Genomic DNA, 21,570 nt, shown 5'->3' on the forward strand with positions numbered 1-21,570 from the left:
AGTGGAAGAGCAGATGTTGACGTCACTCCATCTGCTGCGAAAGTGGGGCTGGTCTCTACCTTAGGCATGAGTCTGCTGACGGGTCTTTTTGTTACTGTTGTTGGTGGTAGTGATTGAATTTTTGTCCTTATTGTTGTTGTTTGTTTTAATTTTCTAACTGCTTCTAGGGTATCAATGTGCAGAGATAGCTTTAATTCTGAAAGGCAAAAGGACATAACTAAGGACTTTTCCCAAGGAATATTTTCAGATCTTTATGTCAACATTTATGGAATGCCTTACACACATTTCAAATAAAGTTTGTAATTAAACTAAATTTACTCATACTTTGGTTCGATGTTATAGAACAATGTGTTTTAAGCAATGCAGCTCCCTGCATCAGAATCACCTGGGGTGCTTATGTAGACAATGCGGATTCTAGGGCCCCAGACCCACCAAATCTCTTGGGATTGGAGCCCAGCAGGTAGTTTCTATAATCTCCAGCTGATTCTAGGACAACCCAAACTGAAGAAGCACTCTTAGAGTTTTAGACTGGGGATCCTTCCACAATGGCAAAGAAGGCAAAACCTAGTCCTTTAAACGTAGACTTCAAGCATTAGACTCTGAGCTTCTTCTCAATGGCTGTCTTTCCTGTTTTACACACTCAGCCTGGAGTCTGGCGCAGAAATGGGAAACAAAGCAGGTGAAGAAAATCTTTTTATTTCTTTATACACATTTTGCTTTAATAGCCTCCAAAAAGACTGTTTCATTTCCTCTCACTGACCCTGTCCACCAGTTATGTTGGCCTTCGACACGTCGCTATAGCCACATATATAAATATATATCATACATTTATACACACGTACGCACCTTCTAAAGCACTGTGAAGACAGACTAGGCTTCAGTACAACTGGGGGCCTCTCACATGCCACTTAAAAATGATCACTGGTTTGCTTTACACAAGACTTCCAATGGGCTTGATCTGGCCAATAGTCCCAATTCCCCAGAGAGAAGTTGGGATAATAAAATGGGATAGCATATTTAGAGTGAGGTCAGTACACTTTGGAGATTGGAAGAGAAGAGAAATAGGAGGTGCTAGGCTAAGCAAGAGATGGCATCTAGGAAATCACCACTTTCACCGTGTGGATTCAAAGAACTCAGGTGCTGCAGTGTAGACTGATGCCGAGCCTCACTGTGACCCAGCCGAGCTGCCCCGGGTACAGTGTGGATCTGTGGGGAGTGCTGGCTGAGCCCCACTGTCCAGCAGGGCCCTGCCGCTCAGTCGTGTGCTTAGAACTGCTGAGGAGCTCCAGTGTTGGGACCGTGTGCCCCATTCGCAGGAAGCAGGGTCCTACCTCCCCTGAGTTGACGCTCTGAGGACAGGAGCTGAAGCAAGAAATGTGCTGTGGCTGGTTCCCCTGCCACTGGGCATTGAGAAGCAGTGTCACAAGGTCCTATACCACTATGCATTTTGCTTAGTGCTTGGCCAAGCACCCCTGGCTGCTGGTATTCCACAACCGCAGGAAGGCTCCCTGCCTTCACCTGACCCCACCAGGCTGCCTCTCTGACTCCTTCTAGACCCTCCAGCAGGGTGCGAGGAGTGGGGCCCAGATCTCCTCAGCAGATAGGTAGCTGTGCAAAAGGTGGGCAGGCCCATCCTTCCTGCTGCTTGAAGGACCTCTGGTGGCTTCGCCTCTTGCAAGGCTCCTGGAAGGCAACGGTCACAAGACGGGAGTGCACGGCAGAGCCCTTAGGGATTTTGCCTGGAGATGGAAATAAAACATACAAAGTATGAGTCTGTTATCAGGCTCTGCTGGTGGCTAACTGGGGCTGGAGTGAGAGCTGAGTGGTGACAGCCAGGAGCATGGTGACAGCCTGTTAAGAGGATGAGCTGAGGGGATGCACTGTAGTCTGAGGAGCAACTAGTGCCACCAGCTTAGAGGAAAAGCTTCCCCACCACCTTGGGTGGTGATATTCCTGCCCAAAGCCACTGTACACCAGGTGGCCAGATCCCACCACTCCCTCTTCAGTGGCCAGTTCACCCTCCAATTTACTTTGGAGCAAAATGATGGCTTTTGTGATTTCCCAAGAAAAGAAGTGCTTAGTATGAAACACGCACATCTAGAAATAGCCTGTTGTAGGAGGGAGAGCACATTCTGCAGAGCAGTCCCCCTGTGAAGTTTATGTCCCATTTACTTAACGGGGAGATCCAAGAGGGGCCAAGTCAGCTCAGACCTCAGAGATCATCTGAGTCTAGTGTCACCTCCTACAGATGAGGGACAGTGGCTCACAGAGACTGAGGGGCCAGCCAAAGCACAGGACCAGTGAGTGACAAGCCTGGGATTAGAGCCCAGGCCTTGAGCCCTTTCCAATGGCCTAGAGGAAGTGGAGAGGGAACTTCCAAACTGGGGGAAGCCAGCAGGTACGTGAGGCTGTTGGGTTACCTTTGCTGGGACAGGAATAAGGCTTTACAGAGGCAATCTTGTAAGTGTTCTTCTAAAAAGGCTCAGGAAAGAAAGGAATCATCAGAGAAAAACAAAGGGAATTAGCAAAAAGCAAAAAAAAAAAAAAGCAGACTTAAATCATGGCTCAACCCATTTTCATACTGTGGAATGAACATTCTCTCAGGTTACAGTTCAGGAACATTCCTAGGAATATGCTCAACTGTTTATGGCAAAGCTTTAAAGTCCAAGTTAAAAGGTTTAGTTTCTGATTTTTAAGGCATCTCTAACACCTTAAGTTTTTCTTCAAAGTACTTGCTAGGGAATGTGTTAGTGTTTTAAGTAAATGCAGAGAAGGTCTGCCATATATATAAAATTTTTCCCTTTAAGTTTCAGTTTTTATTTATTATCAAACTCTCTTTTAGGTCAATAAGACCCAACAGTTTTCTTTTGTGATGTTGCTTAAAGAAAAAGATATATCAAAGTCAAATTGGTGTTCTCAGCTCAATAGGGTGCAGTGAAATCAGTTTATTAGGCTGCAGCTTGCTTTCATTTTTTCATGATGTGGTATAGGAAACATCAGAACATGTAACTGGCCCCAGGATCCCTTCACGGGAAGCTGATTCAGAGGCAATCTCCCATACACATCCTCTGACCTTGAGAATCAACTGAAGTGCATTTCTCAGACTCCTGACTTGGAGTACTGAAATGACAAACAAGCCCAACAAGGCAGACATTACCAGCTGGGCCCATCCTTGCCTTGGGTGTGCGTGTCTTTCTGGACACTCAGCTTGGGGTCTCCTGCTGCCCCCCATGCCCCCTCCCCCTGCATCCAGGATTAATCATGGCACAGCAGGACTGGGGACACCACACCAATCCCCTCCTCCCCTCCTACATAAAGGAGGGCTAATTGGAGTAAAGAGAGGAGATGACGACAATGTGAGAGTGAACCCAGATATCAGGCGAGGAAGCTGCTTGGGATGGGAGGGGTGATGGGGATGGAAACAAGAAGGATGCTTATTGAGGTCCTGTGCTCCCACAAGGGGACCAGAAATCTTCTCCTGGAAGGTCAGAGCAGGTCAAGGATCACCTGCAGACTCTGGTGCCAGATGGCAATGCGTTTGGGGCAGGCTCTGGGGCTCTGACCAGGTGCAGTGGTTTCCCTACCTGTAAATTAGTCCTTGCCTTCTTCAAAACATCATGTGTCCTGGTCACTGAAATGTCAAAACAGCCCAACAAGGCAGACATTACCAGCTGGGCCCATCCTTGCCTTGGGTGTGCGTGTCTTTCTGGACACTCAGCTTGGGGTCTCCTGCTGCCCCCCATGCCCCCTCCCCCTGCATCCAGGATTAATCATGGCACAGCAGGATTGGGGACACCACACCAATCCCCTCCTCCCCTAGCCTCTCTGGTCACTGTCCATTCACAGCACATGGGGAGTCTGGAAGGCCGCCCCATGTCCTCTCCCATTCCCTGTCTTGGGGGCACCCACACTGGCTGAAGATGAACTGCTCCATGCTCTCCTTCTGCTGGTTGGCAGTCTTCAGACGCTCAGCTGTGCTCTGAAGGAGATTCTCCTGTTTGGATAGTTTGGTTCTCAGTTCCAGAAGTTCCCTTTTCATGGACTCTCCCTGGGGAAGAGGAACAGGTTCTATGTCAATGGTCAGAAGGCCTAAAGCACCCCTGCTTTGTGGCTCTCTATAATCCAAAGTAGGATCCTAGAATCTTCTTAACTATTTCTGGACTGGATTCCCCCCATTAAAGCCTCTAAGACCCTCCAGCTGATGACAGCTTAGGATGAGGCCACTAGGTGGGAACACTGAGAGCCTGGGAGCCCCCCATGCAGGTTAGCACAGGCCTATACTCCTGTTGCAGAAGAGAAGCTGACTCCAGGCCAGGACTCAAACTCCCGTCTGTGAACGAGAGCTCAGATTTGGTACTGACATCAGTTATACCACTCAGACATCACAAGTAAGCCTTGATGGTTAGGAACATTATGCCTGGGGACACAGGACTGGCCTAAGATGGTTGGCAGTTTTGTCAATATTTCTTCCAACCTCAAGATGGCAAACACCCCTCCCTTGGAGTTGGCATGGTTGGGTCCTTCTAGGTGTCAGTGATATTAATGCGGCATTAGAATCCCTAGGGAGAGGATTCTGAAACATGCCTGTCAAAGGTTCCGCCAACCAGAGAGCCGCCCTGAGGTCTGAGAGCACATGGGGGTGGCTGACTCTCCCCAGGCCTGACCCAGAGATGCAGATTTAAGTGATATATTGTGATTTCACTGGGTGGCTGAAAGACACTGGTAGTCTCCTGGTGACATTCTGGGATCATGCATGACTACATGGACCTGGGGAGGTGGCGGCAGGAAGAAGTGCTGATGCCTTAACATGTCCCTGAACTTCAGCTCAACCAGACTTCATAAAGTTAAAGAAACTGAACATGTATGGGTTACCAGGGTTCTTATGGCTCTGCCTTCTCCACATTCTTTCCTTTGCCTCTTTGATTTCTTATCCCAGGGTCACAGCTGGGAGCAGCAGGGATGGAGTCAGAGCTGCACTGAAAGCAGCCACCAGGAATGAAAGGTCTCCCTCCTGGGACACATCCCTATAGTCCCGTCTGTCTGTCCCAACTCACCACTGGGCTCCTGAGCTTCAGGATCTGCGGGACTCAGGGGACAGAATGATTTTCGGGGGCAGAACCAGTACAGGATGCTGGCCTCTTACCGCTTGGCCAGACAGTGCAGGGCCCCGGGAGCTTGGCAAGGCCGCCCGCCAGAACATGGTGAGGAGGGAGGTTGACTCCTCCAGCATGTGGTGCAGGGCACTGGTGCTGCTCCGAAGCTCGTGGATGCCCTCGCTGCCAAGCACCTGGGAAAGGGGGGAAGGAGCCATGGACATCACTGGGGCTGAGAGATCACTTTTTTTTCAAGTTCAGGGCTTAAGCTTCCTCTGTGAGTGAGGCAGGGATAGGGGCCAGCTTGGACCGGTGACACCCTTTTCTAACCGGGAAGCCCAGCATCTCCAACCTCAGCAGTAATCTCCCATTTACAAGAATTTACTTGATCCCAGCCTCCCTCTCTCTTTAAGCTTCTGGTCCTGCTCCAAACTCTGAGTCTCAGGTCCCTAATATTTGCACTGGTACCCCCTGCCCTTCCCTAAGCCACATAGTAGGCTTCAACTGGGCTCAACCATTTATAACTCCAGGGACTAACGTGTCACTCCCTTTACCTGATATGTCCTCCTCCACAACCTCACAGAACTGACACATCACCCTAGTGGGTCCTCTAGGGACCTGTTACTCTCCTGGCCTGGGATAATGGCCAGCTCTACATTCCTGCCCTCACACCCAGAGGACGACTTTTAACACTGTTCCTGGAACCCCCTGTTGTACGTATTGACTCCGATGTATGTCTTCCTCTCTAGTGTGTGTCAACACCTAACAAACGTTCTACTGATGAGGGCCACATGCTGCACAGGATTTTGTTATTCTGAGGGGAAAGACCGAGTCAGCTACATCTGGAACAGAGCAGAGTTTACTGTGCAAAGAGGAAATGGAGAAGAAAGGCCTGGCTGGGTATAAAGGGAAGATGTATCCTCAGCTGTTGGGAGATATAGAGCATGAAACAAACAGTGGGAGAAGAAGCTAAAATCAGAAGAAGAAAGGGCATGAGGAAAACGTGCACTTAAGAGCTGCAATGTGGATTACCTCTGCGCCCTGAGCTTCAAGGCCAGGGAAGGTACAGGCTGATCTCACAAGAGATGCTATCTTTTTGACCAGCAGTTTGCCCTCCCCAATCTGCTGTCTTAGGGCACTATAGTCATCAATGTGGCCAATGACATGGCGGCCATGCTTATTGGCAAAGGAGCCATCAGCAGCATCACCCTCCAGCTTGGGAGAGTTCTTTATTACTGGAGAAGCATCCAAACCCAGCTCTGAAAGATAAAACCACATCAACACTGTTATTTATAATCATATCCTCAGTTCACGTCAATCCAAAGGACATCAATTAGGGAAAGAGACTAGGAACAAGAAAGGCAGTCGTGGAAAGTACAAACAGGGTGTGAAGTCCATAGATATTCTGGTTCTATATTTTTATAAGCTTCCCTACATCATCTCATAGTGATAAAACTGGCAGGAGTAAATTTTATCTTTATTGACAAATGAAGGACAAATATTATTAATAAAAAATTTAAAATTTCCAGCTTGAAAAAACACAGACAAGGAAATTAAGTGGAATACAGGGAGCACTTTGAAGAAAGGAGAGATTACAGTGCAATGAAGCAACAACAGAGTGATGGGAAAACCATTGACACAATGACAAGAAAGGCAGCCACAGAAGGTGCCATGAGTAGGGTGAAGGCCTGGGGACATGCAGAGAAAAATCTGTAAATTCAGATAATGTGTGTAAAGAGAGCCAAAGGTTACTTACATTAATAATTTTCCATCATCAGTCCCTGAACCCTTAAGTTGCCATATTTACCATTTGTCCTACTAAAGATGGTAGTCTCTGAGCCAGGAGCCACAGAAGAAGAGCTGGGGAAGACCAGAGCTGGAGAATTCACGCCAACATCCTGAACTGGAGGGGAGGCAACTGAATCTAGGGAGTAAAGACAACCACAATTTTCAGGAACCCCGGAACACACTGCATACGAGCACATGGACAGCCCAGTCTTCACCTCTGGAGACTAAGGCAGCATGACTCACCTCTTAGATAATCACCACTCATACACCACAGTCAAAAGCAGTAGCAAGCCACTCAGTTAGTTTGGAACAAGAAGATGTTCCTTTACACTGGGATGGTTCAACATCCACAAATCAATCAAAGTGATACACCACATTAACAAAGTGAGGAATAAAAACCACATGATCATCTCAATAGACACAGAGAAAGCATTTGACAAGATCTAACAGCATTTATGATAAAAACTCTTAACGAAATGGGGATAGAAGGAAATTAGCTCAACATAATAAAGGCCATATATGACAAACCCACAGCCAACATCATACTCAATGGGGAAAAACTGAACGCCATCCCTCTGAGAACAGGAACAAGACAAGGGTGCCCACTATCACCACTCTTATTCAACATAGTACTGGAGGTTTCAGCCGGAGCAATTAGGCAAGAAAAGGGAATAAAAGGAATCCAAATAGAGAGTGAAGAAGTGAAACTCTCGCTGTATGCAGACGACATGATCTTTTATATAGAAAAGCCTAAAGAATCCATCAGAAAACTATTATAAATAATCAACAACTACAGTAAAGTTGCAGGATACAAAATCAACTTACAAAAATCAGTTGTATTTCTATACTCTAATAACAGACTTACAGAAAGAGAACTCAGGAATACGATTCCATTTACAATCGCAACAAAAAGAATAAAATATCTTGGAATAAATTTAACCAAGGAAGTGAAGGACTTATACAATGAAAACTATAAGACATTATTGAAAGAAATAGATGATGACATAAAGAAATGGAAAGATATTTCATGCACACGGATTGGAAGAATAAACATAGTTAAAATGTCCATACTACCCAAAGCAATCTATAGATTCAACACAATCCCAATCAGAATCCCAAAGAAATTCTTCATGGAAATAGAACAAAGAATCCTAAAATTCATATGGAGCAACCAAAAACCCCAAATTGCTAAAGCAATCCTGAGAAAAAAGAACAAAGCTGGAGGCATCACAACTGAACAACAAAAAAACAAACAGCCCAACCAAAAAATGGGCAGAAGCCATGAACGGACATTTTTCCAAAGATACACAGACGGCCAATAAGCACATGAAAAGATGTTCAACCTCATTAATCATCAGGGAAATGCAAATCAAAACCACACTAAGATACCACCTTACACCTGTTAAAATGGCTATAATCACTAAGACTGAAAATAAGATATGTTGGAGAGGGTGTGGAGAAAAGGGAACCCTCATACACTGCTGGTGGGAATGCAAACTGGCGCAGCCACTATGGAAAACAGTGTAGAGATTTCTCAAAAAACTAAAAATAGAAATACTATATGACCCAGCTATCCCACTACTGGGTATCTATCCAAACAACTTGAAATCAACAATCCAAAGTGACCTATGTACCCCTATGTTCACTGCAGCACTATTCACAATAGCCTAGACATGGAAGCAATCCAACTGCCCACTGACCAATGATTGGATAAAGAAGATGTGGTATATATATATATATATATATATATATATATACACACAATGGAATACTACTCAGCCATAAAAAAAGACAAAATCATCCCATTTGCAACAACAGGGATGGAGCTGGAGGGTATTATGTTAAGCGAAATAAGCCAGACTGAGAAAGACAAACACCATATGATTTCACTCATATGTGGACTATAAACAAACACACAGACAAAGAGAACAGTTCAGTGGTTACCAGGGGAAAGGGGAGCACTTATATGGGGACAGACAAGAAATAATGTATGACTGAAATTCATAATGATGTAAACTATTAGGAACTCAATAAAAAAATTAAAAAATAAAAAAGGAGATGTTCCTTTGATTGAAGTGTCCCATGAGAAAGCAACTTCTAGTTTGAAAAATCATCACATATATTTTTCTAACCCCAGTTTTGAATATAATTTTGTATGTGGTGTCTAAAACAATGCCTTGTAACTAAATGTAAATATGCATAAATATATGAAGTAGTGTATATGTTAAAAATATTGAATCAAAGAATGAATGGATTTATGGGCAACTAAACTCAACATTCTGATCACTATTCTGATGAGATAGTCCTAGAAAAAATGTAGCAGTGTGAGAAGAACAGAAGACAAAGGCCTCAGTGGATTAGAGATGCCCTGTTGGAGACCGGGCAACAATTGTACAGTGCAGGAACTGGAAAAGAGCATAAAGAAGACAGAAGGGATCCTGCTCAGGCAAATGTGGCTTAGAGCCCACTTTCCAGCTCAGGCCTCTGGTGGGTGAGGAGGAGGAGCAGTGACTGAGCCAGTGGGGCTGCGTCCTGGCTGGTGTTATGGGGAGGCAGTGAGAGGGGAAAGCCTGGTTGGGGGAGAGAAAGAGACACACTGAACACTGCAACCATCATGGCAGCCCCAGCAAGCGAAGCATCCACCTCACATAGGCCCGGCAGTTTCTACCTGCCAGGCGCTATGCTTGGCAGTCCACATACACTTTCTGATTTAATGGCCGCAACAACATGATCTCAGGAGTATCACCTTCATTTGACAGATGAGATCATTGTCTGATAAATGAAAATCCAGCAGAAGCAGGAAAAAAAATAAGAATTAACATGTCCCAGGAATCATAGGCTGAAAGTCTAAAAGCTCAGCTCTAGATAATCCTGAGCAGAAGCGGTTCCTAGTTAGAACGAAATTGAGGCTATGGCCGTGGAGGTGAGTGGAGATGGTGAATTAAATGGTGTATCCAAAGGAAAGAAAGAAGAGGAAGTAGAAAGAATGTGTCAGGATACTGGGATGTAGGGGCAGTAATAATATTCATATTAAAACTAGGGGAAGTGAGATTGACGAAGGGAATTGAGAAGAGAGGGCGAGAACTGGTTAAACATTTCTATCTGGAGAGGCAGGCAAGGGAGTGGGGGCAGAAGAAGAGGATACTGCCACCTGAAATAAACATGGCGCCATCTACTTCTCTCCCATGACCAGGATTTCCTTAGGGACGGGAATGTTTTGCCATACAGCTGAGTTCCCACAAATTAGGGAATGGGAAGCCAGGCTGGGGAGGCCAGCAACACTGAGACAGAGCATGGTGAGGTGGAAGGAACACAGACTGGAAATCCAAACATCTGGGTCGAGTCCTGGTTTGGTTTCTTAGCTCCTGTAACCCTAGCGTGTACAGTGACATCTCAGTGCCTAAGTCTTCTCATGTGAAATACAGAGACAGTAAAACCTGCCCTGGCTCAGATGAATTATTTGAAAAATTACTTGAAAACATGGTAAATTTTAAAGCACTCCACAAATATGAGAAATAGTTATTAACACGCACAGGCGTTAACTGTTGAGCAATTCTTATTGCACTTGTAAATTATTTCATTTAATGCTTCAAATAACCATACAAAGGTATATATTATTATTCTTCTCATCTTGAAGATTAGGCTTAAATAACTGAGGAGTATACTCACCTTGCTCAATGCAAACTACCTGTAAATCACAAACTCAGAATGTGGAGCCAGGGCTGACCCTGAATCCCATGCTCTTCCTCAAGGCACTGTATTGAGGCACCTCCGACGTCACCTGACCCTAAGGACCATGGGAGAGGTAAAACTGCCCCTCTCTGCTGACCTCCCTACCAGCTGAGGGGTTCCTGATTCCCCTCTCCTTCCTACCTTGGAAGAGTGGCTGCTTGTTTCCAGGGTCACTGTTGGCTGGAAAGTTAAGAGACAAGGGGCTGAGGCTGGCTTTGCCAGCACCACCATCCAACTGCTGCTGCAGCTGCAGTCGCAGACAATTGTTCACCTGGATGCTCTGCTCCAGCTGCCCTCTCAAAGCTCGGATGTCTGCCACCAGGTGGCTCAAGTCACTGCTCAAAGGGACTTGGTGACAGGCATCCCAGATGTAACCTGAAAGAACAGAGAGAGGAGGGGCCTGGTGGCACTGATCCAAGTATCCAAGCACTTGTCAGAATACTCTTCTGTGACATTCCTTTCTGCCAAGGACCCCATTGTAACCTCAGGGTCCCAGGAAATACATCTGTGATGGAGATGTCACTTTCGCTGTGTGGGGCCAGGCACACACTGAGATGGCACACACTCCAGTCTGGAATTTTCCTGAGGCTCAAATGGCCCATGTGCATCTAGAGGGCATCTGATCAGCAGATGAGGTCAAGCCTATTGTTTCATCTCCATGTTAACCTCAGTCCTGCAAGCTAGAGAGCAGGGTCTCCCAAGACAGGAGGTCAGCATTGAACTAGAGAAGGGCAAGGGCTGAGGGAGAAGATTTGATGACCTCCACACTCAGGAAGCAGCAGAGAGGAGGAGGAAGGCATCAGGCCTTTTGGTGGCATGTAAGAATGGGAGCTGGGCATCACACACCAGAGATCATAACTAATTGAAGTTTTCACCTTCTCCACGTTTTTTACCTCACTCACCTCACATAGTCTATTCCCATGTACTGGGGATGAAGAGATCTAGGAAATAGTCTACAAGACCAGACTGCTTATCTGAAAACTTTGAAGCCAAATGTATTTCAAAAGGTAGAATTCGTTTTGGTTTTTAGCAAGGCAATAGGACACATATTCCATATAATACATGCACCCAGTTGCATCTGGGCCACAGCCCCTAATCAAACACATTCATATTTCTGCAATGAGCTATGTGAATACTCTCACTGAGTGGGATAAATGAAGACTATGAATACCCTTTTGTCAGTTCAATTACGTTTTGTTATCAAATAAGTATATAAAACAGATGTCAATTCAGAGCTCTTACTGGGTTATTGAATTAAGGATAAGGGATTATGGGGCTTTAGTGGCAGTAGCTTTGAAATAAAGCCTAAAAGACCTATAAAAAGGGAGAACATCAGAAAGGGGAGGTAGTTCAGGATGAAGTGGTTTCTAGATGCTAACCCCAAATTTCCATGATGCTCCTCCCTCTCTTTCTTTCCCTAAATCCAAATTCTCACAAAGTTTTACTTATTTTTCTTAAAAAAGTGTCTTTCCTCTATCCATTCCCCTTTATCTTGCCAATAGCACCTTATGTTAGACTCTCATCACTTAATGCCAGAAGATCACCACACCCATTCAGTAGGTTTCCCTGATTCTAACGTCCAGCTCCAGTGTGTCCTACAGTCTTACCATCTCAAAATTGTTTCCGTCATGCAACCTATTTTGCTTGGAAAAAACCTACTCATTTTCCACTGCCTACTGCCCAGAATGTAAACTTTCATGCTACCTTGTAGGCCTTCTGTACACTGGCAACTCTCCTTCCAACTAAAGTGACTTCTCACACCCCTGATACAAAGTTCTCCTGCAGGCAGGTTGGCCTTCTTCCCAAGCCAGTACTCCCCTGACTTTGTACATGAGCTATGCTCTCAGCCTGCTGTGCAGCTGACATTTCTTCAAGTTCTGGTTCACCTTCTTATCAGCAAATTAGAAAATTCAATCAGGTTTTGTGAAAATTCAAATTTGGCTGAACAGTGAAAATTCTTAATATAATCAATCATGTTGCCTGAGGAATTTTTAAACATATAATCAAGAAAACTTAGAATTGAAAGGCTTAGGGAGTCAACATCTCATCCAAAGCAAGAACTGCTTCTATGGGATCCTTGACAAATCATCCCTTTCTATTCAAATAGAGCGGGATGGGGAGCTTACTCCTCCACAAACCAGCCATTCCGTCACTAGAAGGCTCTCGTGGTAAGGAAGCATTAATTATGTAGATCCAAATCCCACCCCCTTCACCCATTGGCCCTTGTTCAGCCCTCTCCAGGGACACAAAACACATCAGCTCTTCTTCATCTAACAGTTCTTCAAATATTTAAAGCCAGTTCTCATCTCCTCATGATCTTTTCAAAGCCTAGACACTTTTAGTTTCTTCAATCAGTTTGAGATTTCTGGTACCTCAGCATTTTGCTCCCCGTCTTCATTATGCCTCCTCGTTTGTCAGCGTCCCTTTTACAAGATGGTGCCTGCCCCACAACCCAACAAAATTTCTGACACGGTCTCACCATATGGACACTACACTTATACTAATGTGGTCACAGGCTGAGTTGGCTTTTCCAGCAACCTTGGCCTGCAACTTCCTTGTGTAAATGTGTTTCTTCCTAACACCCCCATCCTCAAGCCCATGAATGCCTAGCAAGAAGAGCCAGGCCTCCCCATCTTGTACTTCTACCTCTGATATTTTTAATCAAGCTCAGGATTTCTTTTTTCATCTTTGCTCAATTTCATTATTTTGACATCAGCTCTCTGTTCTAGCCTGCTTGGATTCATTAACTTTGTGTTTAGAATACCCTCCCCCATTTGAAGAAGAATGGGGAAATATAACAAGATTCTCAAGATACTAGATTATTATTTCAGCAGGTGGCAAAAGTGCTCAATAAAAGAGTTTAAAATTTAAATCCAGGCTTGAAATTCAAATCTTATTAGTGGTATTGTCGTAAAACTTTTGTATCTTTTAATTTTCTCACTGGGGAAAGGGTCAGGGTGGAGGAGGTTGCCTGCTACACTGACTGCATGGGTGGCCAGTGTTATTAGTCACAATATTCCAGACCTTTTCAAAGGATGATACCATCAGGACAGTTCTTTGTATTTAAGAAAATCATTGAATTCTCCGGACTTTGATTAAGTTGCCTCTGGCCATCTAAGCGGGTAAAGTTTGACTCCTGTGGGCTATTTTTAAGGATGCCTAGGCTGGATCTTGCTCATGTCACCAACCCCTGGGCTTTGTGTGTGAGAGCTCCCCTCTCTTCTTGTGGGAGCCCCAGGCCTGGATGAGGGTTTTTCTGAGACTGAACTCTGAAGCTTTCCAGACCTCTCCAACTCCCAAGGTAATGACCTCACCAGGATCCTAAGCAAGCGCAGGAAGCTCATGGGGTGGGGGAGTAGAGGGGAACACATACCTTTCAGCCCCTTCTTGGAATTGCCACAAAGTGCCTCGTACATCTGTAGCTCTGACTGGAGGGACTGGAAGAGCTGCTGTTTCTCTTCACACTGTTGCTGCAGGAGGGCCAGCTTCTGTTGCAGCCTGCCAGGGGAGAGGCAAGGGTCTGCTGAGCTGTGGGGACACTCAGCCTCACCAAGGCAATAAGCTGTGAGCCAACCTTTGCAGTATAGACTTTTAGCCCTAGATGTCAACCAGGAGTCATGAGACCATCACTTTTATCTTACAGATGTGGAAACAGGCTCAGAGAGGGAGAGGAACTTTGCTCGGAGTTGTGCCATTAGCTACTGTAGCTCGGAGCAGACACCAGCCCGGTGTTCTTACTGGTCCTACAGTATTCTTTTCCTGTGGACAAGCAGTTATAGGACCTATGCTGGGAAGCAGCAACACAGCTGGTGTCAATGCTGCCTATGCGATGGTGAGACCAGTGTCCTCAATCTCACTGAAAGCAGAAGAACGTTCTTCCTCCAGTATCTGATATGCTGAAGTGTTCTATAACAGGATTTTACTCTCTCAACTTTGGAATAAAAAAGCACGTTCCCAGAGAAGCCCTTCCTTCTGCTCAAACCATAAATCAAGAAAGCAGAGGGGAAACTGAGGTTTCAAAAATGGGCAATTAACTATATTGCCAATATCCCTTTTTCTAAATCTGAAAATGGGGCTACCTTCCTCATCAATGGGCTTCCTCTAACCTGGAATCTTTCTCCTGGAGAGAGAGTCGCTCCTCTCGGAAATGCAAGATCTCCTGCTGCTTCTCCTTCAAGTCTTCCAAAAGCTGCTGCCTTTCCACCTTTTGGTGCTCCAGCTGCATTTCCAGCTCTTGAAGCCGGGTTCGAGAGGTCAGCAGGGCCTCCCTCAGGCATTCCGTTTCCTGGGAGTGCTCTGGTGAGCAGAACACAGGAGCGTTTATAGTGTGAGGATGAACGTCAGCAAGATAAGCGCAAGCACATGCATGCTGACAAATAGAACCAAGGTGAAAGGGAGGCCAGTATATGCTGCAACCTGCCAGAGGAGGCGAAGAGAACATGGTCCCCCTACATCCCCACACCCTGGGGAATGGGGTACTTCCATCTTTGCAATGCCTTTGATATTCTGATTTAGTAAGACCAACCTTACTTTTAGAGAAATTTTGGTTTCTACCACTTACTATTTTCTTGTGTGTGGGTGTGATGTCCTTTTTCTTCTTAATTTATTTAATTATTTTACTGAGGTCATATTGGCTTATGACATTGTGTAATTTCAGGTGTACCTTATTATATATCAGTTTCTGTATGGACTGCATCGTGTTCACCACCAAAGGTCTAGTTTTTATCCGTCACTATACATATCTGCCCCTTTACCCCTTTTGCCCTGCCCCCACCCCCTTCTCCTCTAGTAACCACTAATCTGTTCTCTTTGTCCATGTGTTTATCTTCCACATATGAGTGAAATCATACAGTGCTTGTCTTTCTCTGTCTGGCTTATTTCACTTAACATGATACCCTCAAGGTCCATCCATGCTGTCGTCAATGGCGCAATTTTGTCCTTTTTATGGCTGAGTAGTAGTCCATTGTATATATACCCCACATCTTCTTTCTATATTCATTCATTGATGGGTGGTTGGGTTGCTTCTACATCTTGGCTACTGTGAAAAATGCTGTGATGAACATATGGATGCATAAATCTCTTTGAATTGTTGATTTCATTTTCCTCAGAAAAATATCCAGTAGTGGGACAGCTGGATCATATAGTATTTCTATTTTTAATTTTTTGAGAATCTCCATACTGTTTTCCATAGTGGCTGCACCAGTTTGCATTCCTACCAGCAGTGTATGAGGGTTCCTTTTTCTCCACATCCTCTCCAACATTTGTTATTATTTTTCTTGTTAATTATAGCCATTCTGACAGGTGTAAGTGATATCTCATTGTAGTTTTGATTTGCATTTCCCTGAGAATTAGTGATGCTGAACATCTTTTCATGTGCCTGTTGGCCATCTGCATATCTTCTTTGGAAAAATGTCTATTCATATCCTCTGCCCTTTTTTATTTTTTTTGGTGAGGAAGATGGGCCCTGAGCTAACATCTGTTGCCAATCTTTCTCTTTTTTTGCTTGCAGAAGACTGGCCCTAAGCTAACACCAGTGCCAATCTTCCTCTATTTTGTATGTGGGATGGATGTTGCAACAGCATAGTTTGAGGAGTGGTGTGTAGGTCCACACCCGTGATCCAAACCCATGAGCCCCTGGCCACCGAAGTGGAACATGTGAATTTAACCACTATGTGACTGGGCCAGCCCCACCTCTGCTCATTTTTGGAATGGGTTGGTTGTTTTTTTGTTGTATGAATTATTTACTTATTTGGGAAATTAACCCCCTGTTGGATATATGATTTGCAAATATATTCTCCCAGTTGGTGGACTGTCTTTTCATTTTGTTGATTGTTTCCTTCGCCTTGCAGAAGATTTTTAGTCTGATGTAGTCCCATTTATTTATTTTTTCTTTTGTTTCCCTTGCCTGAGTAGACCTGGTATTCAAAAAGATACTGCTAAGACCAATGTCAAAGCATGTACTACCTATATTTTCTTCAAAAAGATTTATGGTTTCAGGTCTTACATTCAAGTCTTTAACCCATTTTGCGTTAATTTTTGTGTATGGTATAAGATAACTGTCTACTTTCATTCCTTTCCATGTGGCTGTCCAGTTTTCCCAACACAATTTATTGAAGACACTTTCTTTTTTCCAATGTATGTTCTTGACTCCTTTGTTGAAGAATAGCTATCCATAGACGTGTGGTTTTATTTTGGGGCTTTCAATTCTGCACCATTGATCTATGTGTCTGTTATTCTGCCACTATCGTGCTGTTTTGATTACTAAAGCTTTGATTACTAAGGCTTTGTAGTATATTTTAATGTCAGGGATTGTGATGCCTCCAGCTTTGTTCTTTTTTCTCAGGAATGCTTTGGCTATTGAGTCATTTGTTGTTCCATATAAGTTTTAGGATTCCTTCTTCTATTTCCATGAAGAATGTCATTGGGATTCTGACTGGGATTGCACCTGAATCTGTAGATTGCTTTAGGTAATATGGACATTTTCACTATGTTTATTCTTTCCATCCATAAGCATGAAATATCTTTCCATTTATTTATGTTTGCTTCTATTTCTTTCAAGAATGTCTTATAGTTTTCATTGTATAGGTCTTTAACCTCCTTGGTTAAATTTATTCCTAGATATTTTATTCTTTTGCTTGCAACTATAAATGGGATTGTATTCTTGACTTCTCTTTCTGCTATGCTGATTTTGTACCCTGCAACTTCACTGCAGTTGTTGATTATTTCTAATAGTTTTCTGGTGGATTCTTTTGGGTTTTCTACATATAGAATCATGTCATCCATGAACAGTGAGAGTTTAACTTTTTCCTTTCCAATTTAGATCCCTTTTATTTCTTATTATTGCCTAACTGCTATGGCTAAAACTTCCAGTACTATGTGGAATACTGGCAAGGGTGGACACCCTTGTCTTCTTCCTGTTCTCAGAGGAATGGCTTTCAGTTTGTCACTGTTAAGCATGATGTTGGCTGTGGGTTTGTTACATATGGCCTTTATTGTGTTGAGGTTCTTTCCTTCAATACCCATTTCATTGAAAGTTTTTATCACAAATGGGTGTTGGGTCTTGTCAAATGCTTTCTCTGCATCTATTAAGATGATCATGGGATTTTCATTCCTCATTTTATTAATGTGGTGTATCATATTGATTGATTTGTGGATGTTGAATCATCCCTGCATCCTTGGATCATGGTATATGATCCTTTTAATGTATGGCTGTATTTGATTTGCTGATAGTTTGTTGTGGATTTTTGCATCTATGCTCATCAGAGATACTGACCTGTAATTTTCCTTTTTTGTGTTCTCCTTCTCCAGTTTTGGTATCAGAGTAATGTTGGCCTCACAGAAAGAGTTAGGAAGCATCTTGTCTTCTTCAATTTTTTGGGATAGTTTGAGAAGGATAAGTATTAAATCTTCTTTGAATGTTTGATAGAATTCACCAGAGAAGCCTTCTGGTCCTAGACTTTAATTTTGGGGAAGGTCTTTCATTACAATCTCTTTACTTGTGATCAGTCTATTCAGATTCTCTATTTCTTCTTGATTCAGTTTTGGGAGGTTGTATGATTCTAAGAATTTATTCTTTTCTTCCAGGTTATCCAATTTGTTGGCATATAGCTTTTCATAGTTCTCTTACAATTCTTTCTATTTCTGTGATATCTGTTGTAATTTCTCCTCTTTCATTTCTGAATTTATTTGAGTCTTCTCTCTTTTTTTAGTGAGTCTGGCCAAAGGTTTGTCAACTTTATTTCTCTTTTCAAAGAACCAGCTCTTAGTTTCATTGATTCTTTCTATTGTTTTTTAAGTCTCTATTGCATTTACTTCTGCTGTGATTTTTATTATTTCCCTACTTCTGCTGACTTTGGGCTTTGTTTATTCTTCTTTTTCTAGTTCTTTTAGGTGTAGTCTAAGATTATGTATTTGAGATTTTTCTTGTTTGTTGAGGTGAACCTGTACTGCTATAAGTTTCCCTCTTAGTATGGTTTTTGCTGCAACCCATAAGAATTGGTATGTTCTGTTTTCATTTTCATTTGTCTCCAGGTATTTTTTTATTTCTCCTTTGATTTCTTCATTGATCCAATAGTTATTCAATAGCATGTTGTTTAGTTTCCACATATTTGTGACATTCTCAGCATTTTTCTTGTCACTGATTTCTAGTTTCATGGCATTGTGGTGAGAAAAGATGCTTGAGGTGATTTCAATCTTCTTGAATTTATCAAAGCTTGCCTTGTTTCCCAACATATGATTTATCTTTGAGAATGTTCCATGTGCACTTGAGAAGAATGTGTATTCTGCTGTCCATCTGATCTAGTGTTTCCTTTAAGGCTACTGTTTCCTTGTTGACTTTCTGTCTGGATGATCTATCCATTGATGTAAGTGGGGTGTTGAGGTTCTCTACTATTATAGTGTTGCTGTCAATTTCTCCCTTTAGATCTGTTAACAGTTTTATATACTTTGATGTTCCTGTGTTAGTGTATATATACTCATAAGTGTTATGTCCTCCTGCTGGAATTCCCTTTATCATTATATACTGCCCCTCTTTGTGTCTCATTATCTTTCTTATCTTGAAGTCTGTTTTATCTAAGTACTACTACACCTGCTTTGTTTTGCTTGCCATTTGCTTGGAGTATCATCACCCATCCCTTCACTCTGAGCCTATGTTTGTGTTTAGAGCTGAGACGTGTTTCCCGGAGGCAGCATATTGTTGGGTCTTGGTTTGTTTTGTTTGTTTGTTTTTTGAGGAAGATTAGCCCTGAGCTAACATTTACTGCCAATCCTCCTCTTTTTGCTGAGGAAGATTGGCCCTGAGCTAACATCTGTGCCCATCTTCCTCTACTTTATATGTGGGATGCCTACCAAAGCATGACTTGATAAGCAGTGCACAGGTCTGCCCCTTGGATCCGAACCGGCAAACCTGAGGCTGCCAAACCAGAGCATGCGAACTTAACCACTATGCCACCAGGCCAATCCTGTTAGGTCTTGTTTTTTAATCCACCAAGCTACTCTGTGTCTTTTGATTGGTGAATTCAATCCTTTTGCATTCAGAGTGATTACTGATGTATGAGGGCTTAATACTGCCATATTATCTCTTGTTTTCCAGTTGTTCTACATTTCTATTGTTTCTTTTCCCTTGTATTTCTGACTGTCATTTCAGTTTGGTGGTTTTCTGTGATGGTTTTCTGAGTTTTCTCTTAACTTAAGATTTGTGATTCTGCTCTGATTTTTTGCTTAGTAGCTGCCCTGAGGTTTGTAAAAATGATCTCATATATGAGATAGTCCATTTTCTGATAGCCTCTTATCTCTACTAGCCCAAGCAGGTTCCATCTCATTCCTCTTCCCCATCTGCATTATTGTTGTCACAAATTATTCTTTTTTGTGTTGTGAGTTTGTGACTAAATTGAAGTTTTTATAATTATTTTTGATGTTTTCTTTCCTTTTATCTTTTATTTTGTAATTGTTTGCTAACCTATTCTCATAAAGAGGTGCAATTTTCTAATTTTGTCTGTCTATTTACCTCCTTATGCAAAACTGTGTAAACCTTTGCCTTTTATTTCAGATGGGAGGGCTCCCTTCATCATTTCATGTAAAGCAGTGGTGATGAACTCCCTCAGCTTTTGTTTATCTGGGAAAGCTTTTATGTCTCTGTCATATCTAAAGGATAATTTCACCAGATAGAGTATTCTTGGCTGATAATTTTTGTCTTTCTGTATTTTGAATATATCCTTCCCTTCTCTCCTAGCCTGTAAAGTTTCTGTTGAGATATCTGCTGAGAGCCTGATAGGGGTTTTCTTGTCAGCTGTTGTCTTCTGCCTTGCTGTCCTTAATATTTTTTCTTTGTGATTGACTTTTTTTAGATCATTTCTTTTTATTTTAAGAACATTTTATTTATTTTTGCTGAGGAAAATTTGCCCTGAGCTAACATCTGTGCTCATCTTCCTCTACTTTATATGTGGGACGCCTGCCACAGCATGGCTTGATAAGCAGTATGTAGGTCCACACCTGGGATCCGAACCAGTGAACCCTGAGCCACCAAAGCAGAGCATGCAAACTTAACCGCTGTGCCACGGGGCCAGCCCTGTGATTGACTTTTGATGGTTTTAACATTATATGCCTTGGAGAAGGTCTTTTTGCATTGATGTAGTTAGGAATTCTATTGGCTTCATGTACTTGTATGTCTAGTTCTTTCCCCAGGTTTGGGAGGTTCTCAGCTATTATTTCTTTGAACAAACTCTCTGCTCCTTTCTCCCTCTCTTATCCCATTGGGATACCTATCATCCTTATATTACTTTTCCTAATTGAGGTGGCTATTTCTTGAAGAATTTCTTCATTGTTTTTAAATCTTAGTTCTCTCTCCTCTTCCACCTGAAGCATTTCTATCTTTCAGGTCACTAATTTTTCTCCTCCATAAGATCTGCTCTATTTTTTAAGCTTTGTACATTTTTTTTTAAAAATCTCGGTAATAGTGTTCTTCATATCCAGAATTTCTGTCTGGTTCTTTTTTAAGGGCTTCAATGTCTCCGGTGAAGTATCCCTTCTGTTCATTAATTTTGCTCCTGAGGTCACTGAACTGTTTTTCTGTGTTTTCTTATAACTCGTTGAGTTCCTTTATGACAGCTATTTTGAATTCTCTGTCATTTAGACTGTAATCTTCTGTGACTTCAGGTTTGGTTTCTGGAAAGTTGTCATTTTCCTTATGTTCTGCAGTGTCACTATAGTTCCTCATGGTGTCTGACGAATTGATCCTCTGCAAGCACCTTTGTGGGAGTAATTACCTTTTCTTATTTGGGTACAGCTTTGATTACTTTGGTTCTGGTCACCTGGGTCTCATGATCCTCCACTGGGTCTCTGTGGGCTCAGATGCTGCTGTCCTGTGCACCACCTGTGCTGCTGTTCCTGGGTTGTCTTGAGGTGCTGGTTGCACCACTGTCAGGGGAGTTGGGTTCACAGGTGTCAGTGTAGCTGATGG

General features: G+C 43.0%; 1 protein-coding gene across 50 annotated transcripts in view; it reads right to left on the reverse strand.

Moving 5' to 3' along the window:
- Positions 1 to 680: 680 nt before the first annotated feature.
- PDE4DIP (phosphodiesterase 4D interacting protein) overlaps positions 681 to 21,570 on the reverse strand; it is a 176,990-nt gene continuing 156,100 nt past the window's right edge. For 14 of the 50 annotated variants that reach the window (XM_070607695.1, XM_070607707.1, XM_070607697.1 and 11 more), the window contains 9 exons: positions 14,720 to 14,909; positions 13,987 to 14,111; positions 10,755 to 10,988; positions 6,901 to 7,017; positions 6,126 to 6,352; positions 5,144 to 5,287; positions 3,910 to 4,048; positions 3,585 to 3,631; positions 681 to 1,739 (listed from right to left, as the gene is read on the reverse strand). In XM_070607695.1, coding sequence (XP_070463796.1) covers positions 1,698 to 1,739; positions 3,585 to 3,631; positions 3,910 to 4,048; positions 5,144 to 5,287; positions 6,126 to 6,352; positions 6,901 to 7,017; positions 10,755 to 10,988; positions 13,987 to 14,111; positions 14,720 to 14,909 — 1,265 coding nt within the window. In that variant the 3' untranslated portion in view covers positions 681 to 1,697. Of the gene's footprint in view, positions 1,740 to 2,420; positions 2,482 to 3,584; positions 3,632 to 3,909; positions 4,049 to 5,143; positions 5,288 to 6,125; positions 6,353 to 6,900; positions 7,018 to 10,754; positions 10,989 to 13,986; positions 14,112 to 14,719; positions 14,910 to 21,570 lie in introns of all 50 variants that reach the window. The other 36 variants (XM_070607692.1, XM_070607702.1, XM_070607699.1 and 33 more) reach the window with 6 other exon arrangements.

This window comes from Equus przewalskii, unplaced genomic scaffold (genome assembly GCF_037783145.1).
Source record: "Equus przewalskii isolate Varuska unplaced genomic scaffold, EquPr2 ChrUn-13, whole genome shotgun sequence".
NCBI lineage: Eukaryota > Metazoa > Chordata > Mammalia > Perissodactyla > Equidae > Equus > Equus przewalskii.